Source organism: Lissotriton vulgaris, chromosome 8, assembly GCF_964263255.1.
Source record: "Lissotriton vulgaris chromosome 8, aLisVul1.2, whole genome shotgun sequence".
In the NCBI taxonomy this organism is placed as follows: domain Eukaryota; kingdom Metazoa; phylum Chordata; class Amphibia; order Caudata; family Salamandridae; genus Lissotriton; species Lissotriton vulgaris.
This window is the reverse complement of record NC_141696.1, coordinates 534050639-534071666: the sequence shown is the minus strand read 5'-3', so window position 1 is coordinate 534071666 and position 21028 is coordinate 534050639. Positions and strand designations below refer to the sequence as shown.

At 49.4% G+C, this 21028-nt stretch overlaps 1 protein-coding gene across 3 annotated transcripts in view; it reads left to right on the top strand.

The window, feature by feature from the left end:
• Positions 1-21028, top strand: part of PHKA2 (phosphorylase kinase regulatory subunit alpha 2) — an 852423-nt gene that overhangs the window by 334742 nt on the left and 496653 nt on the right. For all 3 annotated transcript variants that reach the window (XM_086934344.1, XM_086934343.1, XM_086934345.1), the window contains one exon: positions 1645-1740. In XM_086934344.1, the coding sequence (XP_086790470.1) occupies positions 1645-1740 (96 nt within the window). The remainder of the gene's footprint in view (positions 1-1644; positions 1741-21028) is intronic.

Sequence of the window (21028 nt, the reverse complement as noted above, 5' to 3'; positions counted from 1 at the left end):
TTTTCTCTGAAGACAGAAATGCCTTTGCCTAGTCCAAACCAGTTCTAGTCAGTCCTGGAGCACTCTGTTTACATGACTCCTTCTTTCCTTTCGCAGGGCTGGGACATCAGACGCACCACAGGAGGGGGAGCCAGCATTGGTGGAGGAAAGGCACAGCCCTATTCAGGTCCCAGGTGCACTCCTCTCTCTCATCTGCATACCGATCTCTCTATTCAACTCTGTGCTGACTCACCCTGTCTCCTGGAATCCCCCAGCCCCTGTCACTCAAACTCCAGACAAGGAATACACAACCTAGCAGAGGCAGGCTTGGATGGTTAGACAAGAAAAAACCTACCTTCTAGAAGTAGTATTTTCAAACACAGAATGTTTAAACCAACTCCACTAAAAGATGCATTTTACCAATCTGAGGTCAGGCATACTAAACTCGAATTTCCACCTAGTTCCCTCAGTCAGTTAGGATTATAAGATGTAATAATCCACTGCCCATTCTGGCCTATGGGGAACAGTTAGCCTTGCAATAGGGAAAAACGAAAATATCAGTAATTCACTATTAGGACATGCCACACGCATCAGGGCTTGTCCTACCTGTTACCTACAATGCACCCTGTCCTTGTGCCTACCATAGGGGTGACTAATATGCAGAAAAGGAAAGGTTTAGGGACTGGCAAGTGGGTGCACTTGCCCAGTCAACAGTTCAGTACCAGATTGCACTGTTGGCTCTGCAATTGCAGACCTGAGACACACTTTTACAGGCTACGTCTGTGGGTGGCACAACCAGTGCTGCAAGCCCACTAGCAGCATTTGGTTTACAAGCCCTGGGCACACTCAGAGCACTGTACTAGGGTCTGACAAGTAAACCAAACCAACCAATCATGGAATCACTAATCCATACATTAATTTACCATAGGTAGCACTTGCACTGTGGCACTGGACAGCAGTGGCACAGTTCCCAAAGTATCTATAACCAGCAAAATACACAAGGCAACAGCTAAAAAATTGAAGGGAGACCCACGCCAAGGTTCCAGGTCTAACATGCAGCTTCAAGCATATCTTACTTTTTCCAGTTAGTCCTTCAAGACACATCTACCGAATGTCCAGAAAAAACCTTAACTGTCACCTTCATTGCAGTGTTCTGTGTTTGGTAATGTTTTCTAAACATTCGGTAATGGAAGCTAGTGAAAGCAAGGTTGATCCCATGTATTAGATTTTTAAAACACTTAGAATAGAATTTCCATAGAACCAAGCTTTGCTCAACCATTTCCACATTAGTAGTTATGAATCACTATTGAGAAGTGAATGGTAAAATGTGTCTGGGATAATAGGGGCTAGGAGCATGCAAGCAATGGCTTCAGGGATTTTGAAGTGCCACAACACTAATTATAGCCCCACTACAATGTAGCCCAAAATTCCAAGTAGCTTTTGTTTTACGAAGAAATCCTACAGACTAGATCAACTAAAATGACTGTAGGTGAGTAAAATTGTCCTTTAAATGACTTGATATATATGATCATGTATTTATTTTAAAAGCCTTATTACCTCAAGAAATGCATGTATTCTATGCCGATGATTTATAAATTATGAGTCTCCATTTTCGTAGTTAAAAAGGGTTGTTAAGTATCCACATATATTTCCAATGTACCCCAGATCCAAGAATATCGAGAGGCCCTTGAGGGAATACTTATCAGAGGAAAGAATGGGATTCATCTGATTCCAGAACTGTATGCTGTACCGCAAGACAAGGTATTGTAATTCTGAAATCTCTGTGGGTTCCCTAATACTACCTGAAGCATTCAGGCAAATTGTGCCTACACGTTTTGTATAAAGGCAACGGCTAATGTGTAATTCATACCAGTACCTGTTCGCAATTTACAAGTGTTTCAATGTTTCACAATCATTTGGAAACACTAACTGTATAAAATATGCATCCTGTACTTCACACATTTAAAAGTATAGAACAAACATTGAAGACTTGCCTTTATTTTGATTACCATAATTGTGCATACTCTGCATTTCTCACAGAACGCATACGGATTGATAATAAATGTACACAATATTTTTGGGAAGAACTATTTTTGTCTTTCAAGAATGGTAATTTTGTTGTAAATGTCTACACACATTTTGATACACAGTCCCACATTTTGTGCCCAAGCCAACCAGGCATAGGTTTGATAGGCAGATAACCTTGTGGGAAATGCCCACTAAATTACAATATTTTGAGTGCCTAGTTTGCATTACATTTCCCTAATTGCTCTTCTGGCACTCCCACGTGTCTAATCTAACTTTAACAATATGTTTTTAGTGTGCACATGAGTATCCTTCAACATGCATAAATGTATCCCACTTGCGAATCACAGTAAAAGTAGGCTTGCAAAAATGATGTTGCTTTAAATGCCTTGGTGTGACTTACATCTAGGAAAAGAATTGGGATTGAACCGTGCAGATTTTAGGCCTTCCAGTATGACTTTTCGTGCTTTAGATTATGCATTGGATTGAATCAATAACATTTTGCTTCTGGTAAATGCAGCCAGAGTGTGAATGAGTTCATGCATTTCACAAAGTTCATGCGTCACAGGTCATAGGGCAGTGATGGGTTTTGCTGTAAGAGCTGTTTTACAGTTTATGTCACCTTTGCATTTCCAACTAATAGGATACTTTGAGCCTGCTGAGAAGACTGGAAACCTATATTATCGCTTTCAAAGAGATATGAGCCAGAAAACCTTACACTTATTTACATCTTACAACTATTTGCAATTAGAAAGGAACTGAACATCTGTTGATCCAATGGTATCTACAATGATGACTTGCCGGTAAATGTAGGTTCTCCTGTCCAACAAGAGCCTATCAGATTATATCCCATCATGTATACGTGTACATGTTCTATAACAGTTTTATATCTGGTCCATGCAAACATCATTCAAACATATATCACCACATGTTGATTATACACGGTCACCTTGTTTATGTCTAAAATGATGCTTCCCACTGTATTGTATCTTGATTTTCAATTGAAATTATATTTCTCCTATAAATTGTTAAGACACACTTGCATCTGATATGTACTTTAGAAAATTGCAAATAAATAATAAATAAACAATGAGCCTGCTGATGAACATTTGTGTTCATACTTATAGAGAGCGTGGTTGTCTTTAGTGGGAGCAGGTGGCAAATGTGTTATGATGAATTAATCAGGCCCTGAAACCTACTTGAAAATTGCTATTGGTGAGCTTTAAAAGACTGATAGTTCTTGTGCCAGAAGGGGAAGTTGCAGGAGACCAGTTGTGCTTTATGATGTTCTCTTAATCACTGCTCACTTGTTTGCAAAGAAACTGTTTTGAACATAGGTGACTGTAGACATTTTTATTTCGGGATCTCTTCTGAGTGCCAACCTGTGTTTTTGTTGCACCTTTTCTTCATGATTTCCCTTGCTCGACATCCCCCAGACAATGGTATAAACACCACAGTTGTGTGATAAAATCCTTTGCCCCCTCTTTATCAAAAGGATTGAGTACCCTAAGAGTCTGTAGGCACTTCTGTGCCTGTGCTAGCTATTGACACAACAGCACAAGTAGCAACCCTGACCTAATAAGGCTGCACAGGAGGTATTAACTTCCTGGTGCACCATTTCAGGAGGCAAAAATTGTCATCCTGAGAACCTATGTTTTTCTGAAGTTTGTGGCACGCTCCAGCTGCTAATGCAAATTTAACCCCCCAAATTATTTGAAGTTTACAAACCACAGCTGACACATTTATAATAAACAAGCATTTACAATGCAATGGTTTCGCCTTTTGAAAAGTTTGAGCTATTGGCATTGTAAATGACAAAATTAGTATGTTCGAGGCATGTGGGCTGCTGAATTCATATCTGTGCATACATCGCCGCCTAGTGTTGGGTCCGGATGATTGCACATTGTTGTCCTGGAAGAGTCTTCGAAGTATCACGAGATAGGTGGCTCCTCCCCTGGACTACAGTGCGCATGGGCATCGCCTCCATCCCCAGATTGTTTTTTTCCGCCATTGGGTTCGGATGTGTTTCGGTTCCCTCTGTCGGAATCGATAGTTGTTAACTTTTCTAACTCGAGACCAAAAGGTCTTTAGGCTGAGCGTCGGTATCGTTTCGTTCGGGTTTTTTTTCTGTTTCTCAGCTCCGAACTCTTGCTACCCATCCGCATGCTCTCGGCGCGGACGGGCCTACTCTACGCTCCAGACATGGAACGAACTCCGTTCAAGAGGTGCCCGGTGTGCACCTCCAAGTATTCACACCTCGATGTGCACCCTGGGTGCAACAAATGTTTGTCACCGGACCATGACGAGGCCAGATGTATGGCCTGCTCGAAGTTCCGGTGTAAGAAGACTCTCAAGATTCGTCGGGCCGCTAGACTCCAGGCCCAGTTAGCGGCACCCCCGGCGCCCCCGCCAGACAACATCTTCGAGGAATTTGTTGAAGACGACGACGCCATACAGGTTTCGGACTCTAGCCCCGCGTTCGAGGGGGATGCCTACGACGCGGGTGATGAGGACTTTGACGAAGCCGGCGACGAGGTAGGGAACGACGATGGGGCCATTGCCACCGTGGGGGATAGCTCGGAGGAGGAGCATCCCCGAACTGACTCAGGGGTCAACCCTCTTCATGCGGCCCAGGTCGAGGGATCGCCTTCGGGCCTTACCCAGGACCTCGTTACTAGTCCAGCAGCCCCGCCTCCGGGCCCGGTCACGGACATTTCTGGTGCGCCACTCCCATTGACAAAAACGAAAGTGAAGCCGTTGGGATCCACTCCCCCGGTTTTGAAACCGAAAGTGAAAGCTGCACTCGTGCAGAAGGCTCTAGAGGCGTCAACTTCCAAGAAATTCAAAATGGCCGACTTGAAGAGCCACGCCAAAATGGCCAACCCGAAGTCCTCTGGGTCGACGCCGAAGGCGAAGTCGACCGACGCGCCGAAGATGGTCGTGGTCGATGACCCGAAGAAGGCTCAGAAGAAGCGTCAAGGCGATTCCGCAGCCCTGGCTTCGCCGGCTCCGGCCGTCGGGGACAAGGAACGTGATGTGTCGGCTCCGAAGACGGGGCCTTTCGCCGACCCGACTCCCGACTCGGAGAGATCGCTCGAGCCGGTCAAGCCCTCTCCAGCCTTAACGAAAAAGGTCGCGGAATCCCTGCAACGGATTCGGAAGGACGCTGTGGTTCCCGAACCAGGAGATGTGGCGTCGAAGCACACACCAAAGCCCGCGAAGGCGCAGACGCCTATCCGCTTTACCCTGCCGCCGAAGTCGACGCCGAAGGCTTTTGCTCCGAAGCATGGGGCAGGCGTGCCCTCGAAGGAGGTATCGGCGCCCAAAGCGTCGTTAGTGGTGTCGAAGCCTCGGCTCCAGCCACTTGCAGAGGAAGAGCGTCGGGAGGTCATCATCGACGCCAATACCGGGAAACTGTCTCTCCTCAAAAGGAAAATCACCATGGAGCCGATGTTGGAACATTTTCGAATTCCTCTCAAAAATAAGAAGGATTCTGCGGGTACTTCGGCCCCGATAGAGCCTACGTCTCCACAAGCCTTAGAACGCTCACCAACGCGTTCCAATGCAGGGGATGCTGACGATGAAGACGTCGAGTACAACTATCCGGCGTACTCGGATCCGGAGGAGGAACATGAGCCTTGGTCTGCCGGAGGCGACCCAGAGGACCCGCAGTCGGGTCAGGAACCGCAGCTTTTTGCGGCAAAGACCTCACCGACGGAGGACTCAGCAGCCTTCAACGCTTTGATTGAAAGAGCTGCAGCTAACCATGATGTCGAGCTGCACTCGAATCCTGTGGATGTGGACTTTTTGTTTGACACTTTCTCAGTGGCTGAATAGTCAGTCAAAGAACAAGGGTCCTAAGGAGTCAAGATATAACAGAAAATAGCAATATTGACTGCAATAAGAACTATATTTTTGAAACACGTCCAGCCGGGCGTAAGTTTATTCATAAGATAACAAGAAGTTGTTGGCCCAAAAGGAGGCCAAAAATAGTGGCAAGATAGGGTACAGTCCTGTACCTATCCCAAGAGGTTTACGAAAGAATAAACCAAGAAAAGGGGGATAGAAAAAGGAAAACACTTTTCAGGCAAAGCAAGAAGTTTTTGAGCCAATAGGTGACTTGTAATTAAAGTAAATACAGTTACAACAAATTCACCCTGCAGTGCCAACAATTTCAGATACACATATTAAATAATATGGTACACTGCTTATTGCGTCGACGTTTCGATCCCTAAGGGGTCATAGTACAATGGGATCATCATCAGGACTATTTATACAGTTATTGCCTGCATTACATAAAGCCCTATGGTGTGGACTTTGGACCCCCGAAGATATAGACCTGTGAGTGGCCGTGTTTACCGAGGTTCCTTCTGATGGTTCCTCGTGGTTGCTCGCTACATGTATTATAGCGGGGCCTCAGAGGGTTTGGGCGATCTTCGTTTTGCATAGGCTTGGATTCAGAACGTCCATTTGCTTGCTTCCAAGTTGAAAGCAACGGTGGGTTGGACGAAGCTCAGTCGGCTTCTGTCCCCTCCTTGGTTGTAGCGTGAGTCCGCTAAGTGTAGACCCTCAGGGGCCAGGCTTGTGCGAAATTTCACAAACCGTCCATTAGCTTGCTTTCAAGTGAAAGAAGCGGCGGGTTGGGCGAAGCTCGATCAGCTTCTGCCCCCTTCTCAGTTTCAGCCACTGAGAAGGGGGCAGAAGCTGATCGAGCTTCGCCCAACCCGCCGCTTCTTTCACTTGAAAGCAAGCTAATGGACGGTTTGTGAAATTTCGCACAAGCCTGGCCCCTGAGGGTCTACACTTAGCGGACTCACGCTACAACCAAGGAGGGGACAGAAGCCGACTGAGCTTCGTCCAACCCACCGTTGCTTTCAACTTGGAAGCAAGCAAATGGACGTTCTGAATCCAAGCCTATGCAAAACGAAGATCGCCCAAACCCTCTGAGGCCCCGCTATAATACATGTAGCGAGCAACCACGAGGAACCATCAGAAGGAACCTCGGTAAACACGGCCACTCACAGGTCTATATCTTCGGGGGTCCAAAGTCCACACCATAGGGCTTTATGTAATGCAGGCAATAACTGTATAAATAGTCCTGATGATGATCCCATTGTACTATGAGCCCTTAGGGATCGAAACGTCGACGCAATAAGCAGTGTACCATATTATTTAATATGTGTATCTGAAATTGTTGGCACTGCAGGGTGAATTTGTTGTAACTGTATTTACTTTAATTACAAGTCACCCATTGGCTCAAAAACTTCTTGCTTTGCCTGAAAAGTGTTTTCCTTTTTCTATCCCCCTTTTCTTGGTTTATTCTTTCGTAAACCTCTTGGGATAGGTACAGGACTGTACCCTATCTTGCCACTATTTTTGGCCTCCTTTTGGGCCAACAACTTCTTGTTATCTTATGAATAAACTTACGCCCGGCTGGACGTGTTTCAAAAATATAGTTCTTATTGCAGTCTATATTGCTATTTTCTGTTATATCTTGACTCCTTAGGACCCTTGTTCTTTGAAATAAGTTAAGTAACCCACGGTCCGAAGGTCCCCTACTGGGTTCCCTTGTGTCCTAAAAACGAATAGTCAGTCAAGACATTGCCAATGCTCAAGGGAGTGCTGAAGCACGCGACGGAGGTCTTCAAGGAGCCCACTCGGGCGCGTGTCATCAATCCTCGCATTGATAAAAAATATAAGGCAGCGCCCTCGGATCCAACATACATCAAGGGACACTTGCCACTGGACTCTTTGGTTGTATCCAACGCACGAAAGAGGGCGAACTCACAGACCACTGGTGACGCTCCTCCCCCAGACAAAGAGTCGAAAATATTTGAGGCCTCAGGGAAACGGATTGCTGCGCAGGCAGCTAATATCTGGCGAATCTCAAACACACAGGCCCTACTTGCACGCTACGATAGGGCTCATTATGACACCTTAGAAACACTGCTGCAACACTTGCCTGACCAGTACAAGGAGGCAGGGGAAATGTTAATTCAGGAGGGAAAGCTCATCACAAATGCTTCCATCAAATGTGCGCTGGACGTGGCTGATACAGCCTCCAGGGCCATCAACACTAGCGTGTTGCTAAGAAGGCATGCATGGCTTAGGATATCAGGCTTCAAACCGGATATACAAACAACCATCCTGAACCAAACAGTTAATCCTGACCACCTGTTTGGCCCAGAGGTGGATGCGACACTGGAAAAAATGAAGAAAGATACAGACACTGCCAAGTCTATGGGGGCCCTCCAGTCTCAGCAGTTTCGGGGTGGTTCCTTTCGCCGCTCCAATACCAGAGGCACCTCAAGGGGTCAGGCATCGCAGTCCACACAGTATTATAAAAGTAATACCCAGACCTCATACACCAACAAGGGTAGAGGTGGCTACAGAGGCAACAACGTCAAGGGCAGGGGACGTGGAAACAACAGCTCCAGGTCCACCACCGCCAACAAGCAGTGACGTCTTGTCACTGCCCCCGACCATACAACACCGGTCGGGGGGAGACTCCAGCAGTTCCTGCCCGCGTGGAAATCCATCACCACGGACAGGTGGGTCAAGTCTCTTATCCAGTACGGTTACTGTCTGGAACTTACTTCCACGCCACCAAACATACCCCCAAGAAGCCGTCCTATGTCCGGCGAGCACTTGCACTTGTTGCAGCAGGAAGTTCAAGTCATGCTGCAAAAAGGGGCAATAGAGCTCGTCCCATTGCAAGAAAGGGGAACAGGGGTTTACTCCCTGTATTTTCTAATCCCCAAAAAGGACGGATCCCTCAGGCCCATCCTGGACCTCAGGCCCCTCAACTGGTACATTCTCTTGGAGCACTTTCATATGCTCACGTTACAGCAGGTACTCCCTCTGCTTCAACAGGGGGACTTCCTGGCTACGCTGGATCTAAAAGATGCATACTTTCATATCCCCCTGCATCCTTCCCACAGGAAGTATCTCAGATTTACGATTCAAGACCAGCATTACCAGTTCAGGGTTCTGCCGTTCGGGGTCACCACGGCGCCAAGGGTCTTTACAAAGTGCCTGGCGACTGTGGCGGCGCATCTACGACGCCAAAACGTCCACGTCTATCCTTATCTGGACGACTGGCTCATTCAGGCAAAAACAGAACAGCAGTGCGCCGAACACGTGTCCCGCACCATTCATCTCCTGCACGATCTGGGATTCTCTCTGAACTACCCAAAATCCCATCTCCAGCCCGCCCATGTACGGCAGTATCTGGGCGCGACGATAAACACTCTGGCGGCCACTGCGCAGCCAAATTCAGTGAGAATCGCCAGTATCCAAACGCTGATCCAACGATTCAGGCCCCAGCACTCGCTTCCAGCGAAAGTGTTCATGCAGTTGATAGGCATGATGGCCTCCTGCATCTCCATTGTCCCGCAGGCGAGACTACATATGCGTCCGCTTCAGGAGTGCCTAGCACGTCAGTGGACTCAGGCTCATGGGCAACTAACAGACCTAGTGTTGGTGAGCGGTCGGGCGTACAACTCTCTGCATTGGTGGAATCCACAAAACCTTTGCAAGGGCCGACCGTTCCAGGAGCCTGTGCCACAGATTATCCTGACAACGGACGCCTCTCTCCAGGGATGGGGAGCTCATGTACTCCACTACACAGTGCAGGGACTATGGACACTACAGCAAAAGAAGATGCACATCAATGTGTTGGAACTGATGGCAATCTTCTTGGCCTTGAAGGCATTCAAAGTACACCTGTGCAACAAGGTCGTGTTGATCCGGACGGACAACATGACAGCCATGTACTACATCCAGAAACAGGGAGGCACACACTCTCCGCAGCTGTCTCATCTGGCTCAGAGCATGTGGAAGTGGGCCATTCAGAGGAACATCTTCCTCATGGCAGAGCATCTCCCAGCAAAGACAACCAGATGGCGGACCTGCTCAGCAGGCACAGCCATCAGATGCACGAGTGGGAGATACATCCATCAGTACTCCAACCGTACTTCCAAAAGTGGGGTCATCCAGAGATAGACCTGTTCGCCACAAAGGAGAACGCAAAATGCCGAAGCTTCGCCGCCAGGTTCCCACACCCGCAATCACAGGGCAATGCGATGTGGATGAACTGGTCAGGCAGATTTGCATACGCTTTTCCCCCAGCGCCTCTGATACCGCTGGTGGCACGCAAGCTCAGGCAGCACTCGATGACTCTCATCCTGGTTGCTCCAACGTGGGCTCGCCAACCATGGTACACCACGTTTCTGGAACTGTCCGTGGTACCGCATCAAAGGCTTCATCTCACTCCCAGACTTCTGACGCAGAGCCATGGCGACATTCAGCACCCAGATCCGCAACAGCTCAACCTGGCGATCTGGCTCCTGAAGTCCTAGAGTTTGGCTACCTCAATCTTCCCCCCGATTGCATGGACATCATTCGGGAGGCAAGAAAGCCCACTACTAGAGCGTGTTATGCGGCCAAATGGAAGCGATTTGTCGTCTACTGTGTAAACCACGACATTGACCCGCTGGATGCTTCCATTCAAAACATCATTTGCTACCTGTTCCACCTGTACCAATGCAATTTGGCGTATTCTTCCATCCGCATTCACTTGTCTGCAATGGCAGCATACCTCCAGAATAGGCAACACCTATCACTTTTTAAGGTCCCTGCTATCAAGGCTTTTCTGGAAGGACTCAAAAGGGTCATTCCACCACGGACACCACCAGCTCCAGAATGGAACCTCAATGTGGTTCTTACAAGGCTGATGGGTCCTCCCTTTGAGCCACTGCACTCTTGTGAGCTTCAGTTTCTGACTTGGAAGGTCGCTTTCTTAGTAGCAATTACATCGCTACGGAGGGTTAGCGAACTGCAGGCGCTCACCATCCAAGAACCTTTCTTCCAAGTACACGCTAACAGGGTGGTGCTCCGCACCAACCCCAAATTCTTACCCAAGGTTGTATCTCAATTCCATATAAACCAAACAATTGAGTTGCCAGTGTTCTTTCAAAACCCAGAGTCGCTGGCGGAGCGGATGCTCCACACCCTTGACGTGAAAAGAGCCTTGATGTACTACATTGACAGGACCAAAGATTTTCGTAAGACCAAGCAGCTTTTTGTTGCTTTCGCCTCACACCACAAGGGAAACGCTATCTCCAAAGCTGGGATCGCTAGGTGGATTGTAAAATGCATTCAGATCTGCTACGCTAAGGCCAAGCGCACTCTCACAATCCCACCAAGAGCCCACTCCACCAGGAAGCTGGGGGCCTCTATGGCTTTCTTAGGTAATATTCCCTTAGAAGATATCTGTAGAGCAGCCACATGGTCTACCACACATACTTTCACTAAACATTACTGTGTAGACGTGCATTCCAAACAGCAAGCAGCTGTTGGTCAGGCTGTTCTCAGGACACTTTTTCAGACTGCTGCAGCTGGCACGGGCGGCCGCCAATAATGGGAGGACTGCTATGTATTCTATGCACAGATATGAATTCAGCAGCCCACATGCCTCGAACTGCAAATGCTACTTACCAGTATGCATCTGTTCTTGGCATGTAGGGCTGCTGACATTCATATCGCCCACCCTCCTCCCCGGCGCCTGTAGCAGCTGCAGTCTTCATTCATATATATATATTCATATATCTGCTCGCAGCATAGGCATCACTCACATACTTCACTCCATCTCTGCCAATGGCTAAAAACAATCTGGGGATGGAGGCGATGCCCATGCGCACTGTAGTCCAGGGGAGGAGCCACCTATCTTGTGATACTTCGAAGACTCTTCCAGGACAACAATGTGCAATCATCCGGACCCAACACTAGGCGGCGATCTATGCACAGATATGAATGTCAGCAGCCCTACATGCCAAGAACAGATGCATACTGGTAAGTAGCATTTGCATTATGTGTTGGTTTTGAAAACAGATAAATAAATTACATTGTCATTTACAATGCCAATAGTTTAATCTCTGGCAAATGCCACACAAAAACACACAGAGCCACACACACAGACCCACACACACAAAGGCCCACACACACAAAGACCAACACACACAGACCCACACACAGAGCCACACACGCACACCCAGAGCCACACACACACACACACACACAGCCACACACACCCACCCAGAGCCACACACACACACACACACACCCACCCAGAGCCACACACAGACACACACACACCCAGAGCCACACACACCCACCCAGAGCCACACACACCCACCCAGAGCCACACACACCCACCCAGAGCCACACACACCCACCCAGAGCCACACCCACCCACTCAGAGCCACACATAGAGCCACACCCAGAGCCACACACAGAGAGCCACACACAGAGAGCCACACACAAAGAGCCACACACAAAGAGCCACACACAAAGAGCCACACACAGAGCCACACACAGAGCCACACACAGAGAGCCACACACACCCACCCAGAGCCACACACACCCACCCAGAGCCACACACACCCACCCAGAGCCACACACACCAACCCAGAGCCACACACACCCACCTAGAACCACACACACCCACCCAAAGCCACACACACACTCAGGAGAGCAAGTACAGCGAGGGGGCAGGGAAGCAAGCACAGCGAAGGGGCAGGGAAGCAAGCACAGCGAGGGGGCAGGGAAGCAAGCACAGCGAGGGGGCAGGGAAGCACTTCCTCTCACTCCCAGACCCTCCCAACATCCCGTCAGCCTTGCGCAACATCCGAGGGCTTAACCATCCCTGCATGACACACGGTCAGCAACGGCCTCTTGGGGTCTGAGGGCATCCGTGCAGCATGAACACCACAGAGAACAAGGGGATTCCAGTGAAAGACTGGGTACGGATTGGGGCGCAACTAAGCCAACAGACCAATTCTCCTCGTTTGTGCAACACAGGCCTACCTTACAGTAGGTGCAATCATGGAAAAGCACAGGCTAAATCTTCAAGAGGTGGGCATAGTTTGCCAGCCCCCTTCACTCGTGTTCTGGGAGTATTAATCAAAGATGAACCCGTCAACGTACACTCGCGGCTCAGTAAACATGACCTAGCAGTCACTACTACTTTAAATGCTACGGCAAACTTAATGAATGGTTTGACAGCTAATACACCCAGCCAAGTATTACTCGCACAAACTAGTAAGAAACATGGCCCGCTCTTTATTTGAGGAGTAGGCAATATGTCAGATGTGAAAATCCAATGTTAGGAATAACAGATGCCCCATACTTTTGCCCCTACTCATCCTTCACCAATTCATCAGAGTTTCAGATGGGACATGTGTGCTTTTGCTCGTTTGGAAGAATTTTACCGCCCTTATCCTTTCTGCAGACACACATGGCCCATCATGTAGCGCCACTGCCCTACAGCCTTCCGAATGGCCCTAAGGCACAGCTAACCAATGGCTCTCATGCAGAGCTCTAAGCTACCACTGTTAATACCAGCACTCATAGCATCTACTGCAGCTTCCATTGCCTCTTACACATTGCATCTCTCCTACAGAACAAAACAGCTCATACCCAACAGCGTCTGTCCTGAACACACCACACCACCGGCAGAGCCACCGCTGAATGGAACTGTCATAATCTGTTATACCGCCCCAGCGGTCCCTCTCCAGCTAGGACCATAACATACACTGCCCACCAGCCTCTCCTCCACAGCTTATCAGTGCCCCTCCCGCACAGACGACCGGCGCTCGTGCGTTTACCCTTCGGTCCCGAATTAGTTTAATTACATATACATCCAGCTCCCACGGTACTACTGAAACATCCCAGTGCCCAGGACCCACCATGAAGTCGCTACAGAAGCTGTCGTCACCGCAGGGCTCCTTCCTCTCCATGGCTCTCACCCGCTGGATAAAGCTCCGTAGGATCACCGCCTGCTCCATGCTGCCTTGCGACGTGCCCTTTCCCCTATATCAGCAATTGCCCTTCAAGCCCCCATCCAGCCCCGTGCCGGGTCGCTCATCACGCCCGGCGGCTGTTCCCAGCTTGGCTACTCTTCCTAGGCTCTGCGACTACTCTGGGTAAGGGAGGGACTGGCCGGAACTGGGGGCGCCGAGCCCTCCAACGCCCACATAGAAACAGCAGACGGACGCTACGTTAGGAACCGTGCGTGCGTGAACAAAGAAGAAGGACTGGGGATCCGTCGCCGTGGCGCTAACGTGCTGCCATCATCCAATGGGAGCGAACTCAGTCGCCAACTAGAAAGGAATTGAATTGTAGACTGACCTGGTTAACCAGACGAAGAAAGAATGTTTTATTGAGTATTAGTCAACATGTTGGAGCGGGAATAGCTCGGAGTCTCCAGTATTGGCGACCTAATGTGGGCGGATTCAGTAGGCACACGGACAGCGGGAGGGGGTGGGCAGGCACAGGACAGCAGGAGGGGGCGCGGAACGGACAGCGGGAGGGGGGCGGGAACACGAACAGCGGGAGGGGGGGAACGGGCACACGGTCAGCGGGAGGGGGTCGGGAACGGGCACTCACCTGGACTTCTTCCGGCGGCCGTGGTCGGCATAATGACGAAAACAAACACCCAAAAAAAAAACGAAACTCCGCCCACCGCCCGATGACGATGCAAGATGGGTGGAGAGGGAAAAAATCTCGGGAACGCCCACGTATCTGGTCCGGCCATGACGGACAGATCTCTGTTCCAATGGCTAGCCTCCATTTATGGAGCTAGCCAATGGAATTAGAGGCGGGACTAAGCCCCACACTGTAGGGACATAAGATTTCTCCTGGGCGGAGCTAGGAGCTCCGGCCCCAGGCAAAACCTAATGAGTCTTTTGGATTTCCATGTTATCAAATGCAAAGTTATGCAGAAGTAACTTTTTACCTCAAAATTCAAAGCTGTACCAGTTTGGGTTATATAAAAAAAATATTATATTTTTATTTGTTTTATCTTTTTCTAACAACAATATAGCAAACATACATTTTAACAGCTACAGGTACAGGTCCCACAGGGATATCCTCCTGGATTTCCCTCCACTCTGGGGTCGTTATTCAGTTCACAAATGTCCATCAACCCTTTTCCTCCGACTACTCTATATCTGGTGGCAAGGGTGACCAAGCTATTCCCACCCTGTTCTTACGACCATTCCCCCTACTTTCATCCCTTATTCCCCTCACCTCCTCATATTTTTTCATGTTTTCATGGATTCACGAGCTTTTCCGTTCCATCACTTTGCAAAATTCCATTCCAGTTAGCCAGTTTTAGTGTGTCGGGCCTCTGTACCATGTCCCTCTTTGCGACTAGACAGCCCATCTTTATCATTTTGTTTTGGTATTAGGAGTGGTCAGTTGGGTCCCATACCCACAGGAGCGCCTGCTTTGGTGCTAATTTCAATGATAACCCTGTTGCTGCCTCCAGTATGATTGAATGCGAGGGCAGCTCCAGAGTGTAGGCATGAAGGTGACCTTCCAACCACAACCTCAAAGGCATCCCACAGAATCCATTCTACTTATTTTGTACAGCATGGTGCGCATGTAATATACTCTGTGTAGAATCTTTAGCTGAATCAATCTAAATCTGGCCTTTATTGCCACATGCGCAGGGAACTTCAACGCCATCTTCCTCTAGAAGCCCCAGGTCCGGTTCCCATTTACCTTGCAGCATCGTAAGGGCTGGTTGGGTGTTTCTCATTAGTGTGCCGTATGTTAAGGAGATCAGTTTTTCCTACTCGCCCATCCAGGAGTCTAGTCTCCAAAGGGGAGTCTTCTCGTGTTTCATCTGCCATTGGCACACATTTCTTAAGAGTGTGGCCTAGTCTAGCATTCTTAAGCCACTGATTTTCTGACATCTTATATTCTTTCCTTAAGCATGCAAAGAGGACCACTCCATGGCGTCCCAGACATCTGCGAAGATGGATAAGCCAATCGCATCCCAGCACTGAAACCCCTGTAATAGCAACACTGACCAAAGTCTGGAGCCCTCTCACAGTAGTGTTTTAGGAGTAAGTCGGTGCCGCCAGCCCTATTTCCCTGGTTAAGGATTTCCATATGTGCAACACTGTCTGTTTTGCCGGAAACACTGTGGTGATATGTTGTCACCATACAGTGGGTGCAAGTTGCTCTTCCCTTCCATATTCACCCTGTCGCGTGTCGGATTGAGGTGTCGGATTGAGGTGTCGAAGGCTGACGGTAATTGGCCGCGTCCCATCTGCGTGATTCTCGTGGCTCGCCGGGTAGGCGCGGCAGTGCAGGTGTGTGGAGACGCTGCCGGGGGCGGGTGTAGGTGCTTGGCGTGCGGGGGCGGCCCTGAGAGCGTGGAGCTGCGGGCTCAGCGGGGACACGGCGGGGGCACAGCGGGGCGAGCCCTCGGGGGAGGACGACTGAGGACGACCGAGAGACCGAGAGACCGGTGTGACTCAAGGTAAGGCAGCATTCGGCAGTACTCGGCGCACGCGAGTGGGGGCACGGAGGTTGACAGGGGCTGACAGGGGTGACCAAGAGGGCAATTGAGGTTGTATCTTTTACCACCGATACCATCGTTCACTTCGGTGAGTGAGCGGCTCTTCTCTGGTCCCCCTCATCCCCCCCCCCCCTCACCCCTCCTGACGCGCTGCTTGCCAGGAGTCTGCTTAGCATCTGTGCTCAACGCACTTAGAGCCTCAGAGTCTTGTGTCCTTGTGTCCTTGTGTTCTCTAAGAGTTCTCCCCACCGGCTCGGTTCCTGCGGCCCTCGCCGCCTGCGGTGCCCCCTTGCTCTCGTGGGTGCCCCAGCCTTCTGGCGCTTACCTCCCCTAGCTATCCCCTACTTGCTGCTCGCCGCTTGGCGGGTTACGGTGCTCACCAGCTCTGGGGCAGCTCCCCTTGCTCTCCGTCCAGTGCCGACCGGGCCCTGACTAGCCCCCCCAGATCCTGCCGGCTTCATCTCGCCCCTTGACCAAGTAGTGCCTGCACGTGCCTCCCAGAGTTGCGCAGCATGCAGCTCCAGTAGCCCTCCGACTCTGGATTGATCCAGTGGGGCAGGGCGGCAAGGTGGTGTCGGTGGGTAGGGGTAGGGCCGGGAGACCCACGCAGGAGGGACGGGGTGAGCAGGGGGGTGCCATACACCAATTCAGCCGCTCAACGCTTAACTTGCTTAACCTGCACACAGACCCAGAAGCCAGCAGCTACTCCCTCGACATTCTGCTGCTGTATCCAAGCTGCATCAAAGAACCCCTGGTGTTGGACCGAGAGCAACCAGAAGAGCCCAAGCCCAAGCCCAGGCCCTCTGGAAACAATGAGATCAGGAAAAGTGAGGAAGTACACAGCGCCCAAAAGAAGGAAAGCTACAAAACCAGACGCCGCAGAGGTCTTGGCCAACACCAGCCACATTTTAACAACACAAAAACCGCTAAGTATACGGGACTTCTTCAAAAAAACGTCATCTAAGTCTGCGGAATCGCCTCAACCAAGAGCGCAGTCCTTGGAGGCAACGATCATTACTCCCCTGGCGCAACCAGGCTCGATTAACTTGGTTCAACCTGGGTCGCCTAACCTGGCCTTGGGGCAACATTGGGCACCTGAAACTGCGAGGGCAATCGAGCCATCAGAGGTTTATATTTTTGGGTCCACCTGTAACGACCAAAACAGCAAAAACTTTCAACTTGACCTCTTTCCATCGGACAAGTTTCCAGTGTCTCCAGCAGTGGACCGCAGGCCCTGTCAAGCGCTACAAACCCACCTGGAGACCACTATGTGCCCATCAGAGGTCCAAGTAAAGCAGTCTAAACCTACTGTAACTAACTCAGCGACCACGAACATGCCTCTTGTGGCCCCTCCTCACCAAATAACGACGGCACAAATCCACGGGCATGACAACCCCGAGCATTCCAATAGCAGTCAACTATCCTCAACCCCACAAACAATAATTTCCACAACATTACCACCAGTTTTGAGCCCCCCGTACATGATATTTTCACCATCTGGACACACAAAGGATACATCGCAAAGCCAGCCAGCACTGCCTGCCCAGAACGATCAGTTTATAACGGACCTGTCTCTTTTCTTCAAGACGTCTGAAAGTTCACCCAGGTCCAGCCCGATCCAAAAAGAAAAACAAAATATTGAAGAAAACACCGGGACCGGCGCTTGGCCACAACTTTTACAAACCCTGCAGCAAACAGTTAACGCACTCAATTACCATTCTATAAAACTGGACGTACAGGTCGACCTCCTAAACACTCTAGCACTATTCACCTCTGGGATTGATAGCAAATTAGATAAACTCAATTCGTTAATCTTACGAGCGCAAGCCTCCACGAAGCTTGCCGAATCTACCTGCTGTTGCTCCCCAATCATAGATTCTCTCTCTCTGCTCCCAGAATGCCTAACCACAGTCATAAGGGAAGTAAAACTGTTGAGAGTAGGAAACGTGTCTACCAAATTGCCACCCCCGCACAGCAAGAATATATAAAACCCACTGAGTTTCCTGCCAAGCAGAACACAAACTCAAAAGAAGGAGAGGCTCCAAATATAGGAACAACCACTGGGCAAACGAAGCTGAACGGTCACACTCAGAGCGCCCAATCAAAATCAAACCAGACGGCAGAAAACAGCCCCCCCTTGTCATCAATCGGACCCACTACCAGGCATGATCATCCTGAGCCTGTGCAAATAAACAGCCCCATTTCTCAAAGTGACTCAACAACGGTGGCCTTCTCGGGGCCAGTTCTACCACGTAGTAAAAGAGAGCGTAAACGCCAGCGCAAAGCCAGAAATAAACTTAAGGCTAACTCCAACATGGCCCACCAGGAACTCTTCCCTATCTTCAAAAAAGTCGAATACAAAAACCCCCCGGTCAAAAACAGTGCCGCAGAGCAGAGAATTAGCGTCGAGGGAGTCTCCCCAGAAAAACTTACCCAAGAATTTGCGAGTAGTCCAAAGGTCCTAAGCATTCAAGCAATGGCCCCAGAAACAACCGAGGGCAGGGCTCACACAGATACCATCAAGGCGAGCACAGACACGGCAAGTGCATCTGGGCCCAAGATGACACCAGAAACTTCCAGACCACCGATGACTCTCATTTCCCCGGGAAAAGAAAACGCAATGTCAAGAATCAATTACTCTAAAACCATCTGCAATGACTCCAAAGTTGCGACCAGTCATAGTTTACACTCGACGAGGGCTCCGCAACGACTGTCACCACAGCTATATGAAATCAAACCAGACAGGACACCCGAAAACTCTAACACCAAACCCACAAGTGTTCCGGAGTCAATCAACAACGATCCACCGTGCCATCAGATTCTATTGGCCCCCGAATATAAATCTAAAGGGCGGCACGACATTCTTAATAGATCCAAGCTGTTAAAACTAGCAGAAGGAACTCCAGGTCTAGCTGGACTGGCCTCGAACAATATTGAATCCATCGAATTCCTCTCCCCTCGAGGTAATCAACCATCTGAGGTCACTGTGGTGACTTTTTCATCGACTAGCTGGGTAGGAGCTTTTCTTGAACAGAAGTCGACGTTCCGGAACTGGGGAATCAGAGTGTACCCTTACTCCACCCCCGGGTACCCCACCTCCCTGTTAACAAGGCCGACTTCACCCAGCCACCTGTTAACATCCAAAAAAACAGGATGCGTGAGACCCTACTCGGTCCTAAAAAATGCTATAGGGGCCGACATCAAACCAAAAGGGCCGGAAAAAGCCGGGGCCAATGAAGAATCCAACTACAGCTGGGGCTGGCTGCCGGCAATTCTGTCATCAAAACATTCAAATTGACCGCCAGCGGGGGAAACACCCGTAGAAACATTCATCCCCTCTAGAAAATCCATCTCAGCGGCGGACATATGGCACAAAAGAGACACCAAGCAGGGACGGCCTCCATTCTCACTGTGCTCATGGAATATCAGTGGACTTCATCAAAAAACTTCAAACGAAGACACTATGGCTTTCTTGTGCAAACACACAACAATCGCCCTACAGGAAACTTGGGCGACAGAGGGCCGTCCCATAGAAGGATATATCGAGTTTTGGAAACCAGCGCTCAGGGACAACCGATTTGGCCACCGCAAAGGCAGTTTGTCCATATACATCTCAAATAACCTAAAAGGCGCTCTCAATCAATTTCACCTCAAAGAAGACTGGTTACTTGGGGTCAAATTTAACCCCTGGGGGATGCAGCGTCCAATTCTCCTCGTCAACGTGTACATTAATCCCAGCACCCGTACAAAAAAAGACCATCTGGTCCGACTGTGCGAAATCATGAATGACATAGCTACTGAATATCCCAACTCAGACCGCATCATCACGGGAGATTTCAATACAAATCTATTACAGGGGAACGTAGCAGACATGGAAGGACCGGACCTGACTAACATCTTTGAGGTGTTGACTCAATCCAAACCTTCAAAGCAAGCCCCAAACATACTAGGTGAACTCTCTGTGACGAGATTCTATAACGCAGGATACCTGGTAGTGAATGGAAGGACAGCAAGTGACTCACCCCCAAACTGGACCTGGTCGAATGGAAAAAAAGAGTCTTACTTAGACTTTACTATCTGCAACTCAGAACTACTGTTTAAGTTGAACTGTTTTTGCATCCACCCACGGTCTGAAAGCGACCACAGGCCCCAGGTCATCACCTTCACCACAAACCCTGAACTCCATAAAGTGGCTCCCATAACCTACGAGGGAATTCACACCGAAAACCTCAAGCGCCTCAAATGGAATGAATCCAACAGTCCGAGTGTTTTAAAAGCAAGCAAGGACTTCATAACAGGTAGTTCTGATAATGATGTCAACCCGATATGGAAATGGTCGCAGCTGTGCCTTCATCTGATCAATTCATATCCTGGGACTGCGCGGAGATTAAACAGCCCACCTTCAGTAGGGGCCTCATCCTCCGCTGTCTTAAAACCACTAAAGAGAGCAAGGAACACCGCTTTGAGGTTGGCGTTAAAATTCCCGGGGAATAGTGCCTTCCTCGCCACATATCACCACGCCCAAAAAGCATTCAGGAGGGCAGTCTTCCAAGAGAAACGGGCTCAGGAAAATCAATACTGGGTAAAATTGGTGTGGGAAAGCAAGCAAAAAAACTCAAGGAAATTCTGGTCCCTTGTTAACCGCACCAACCT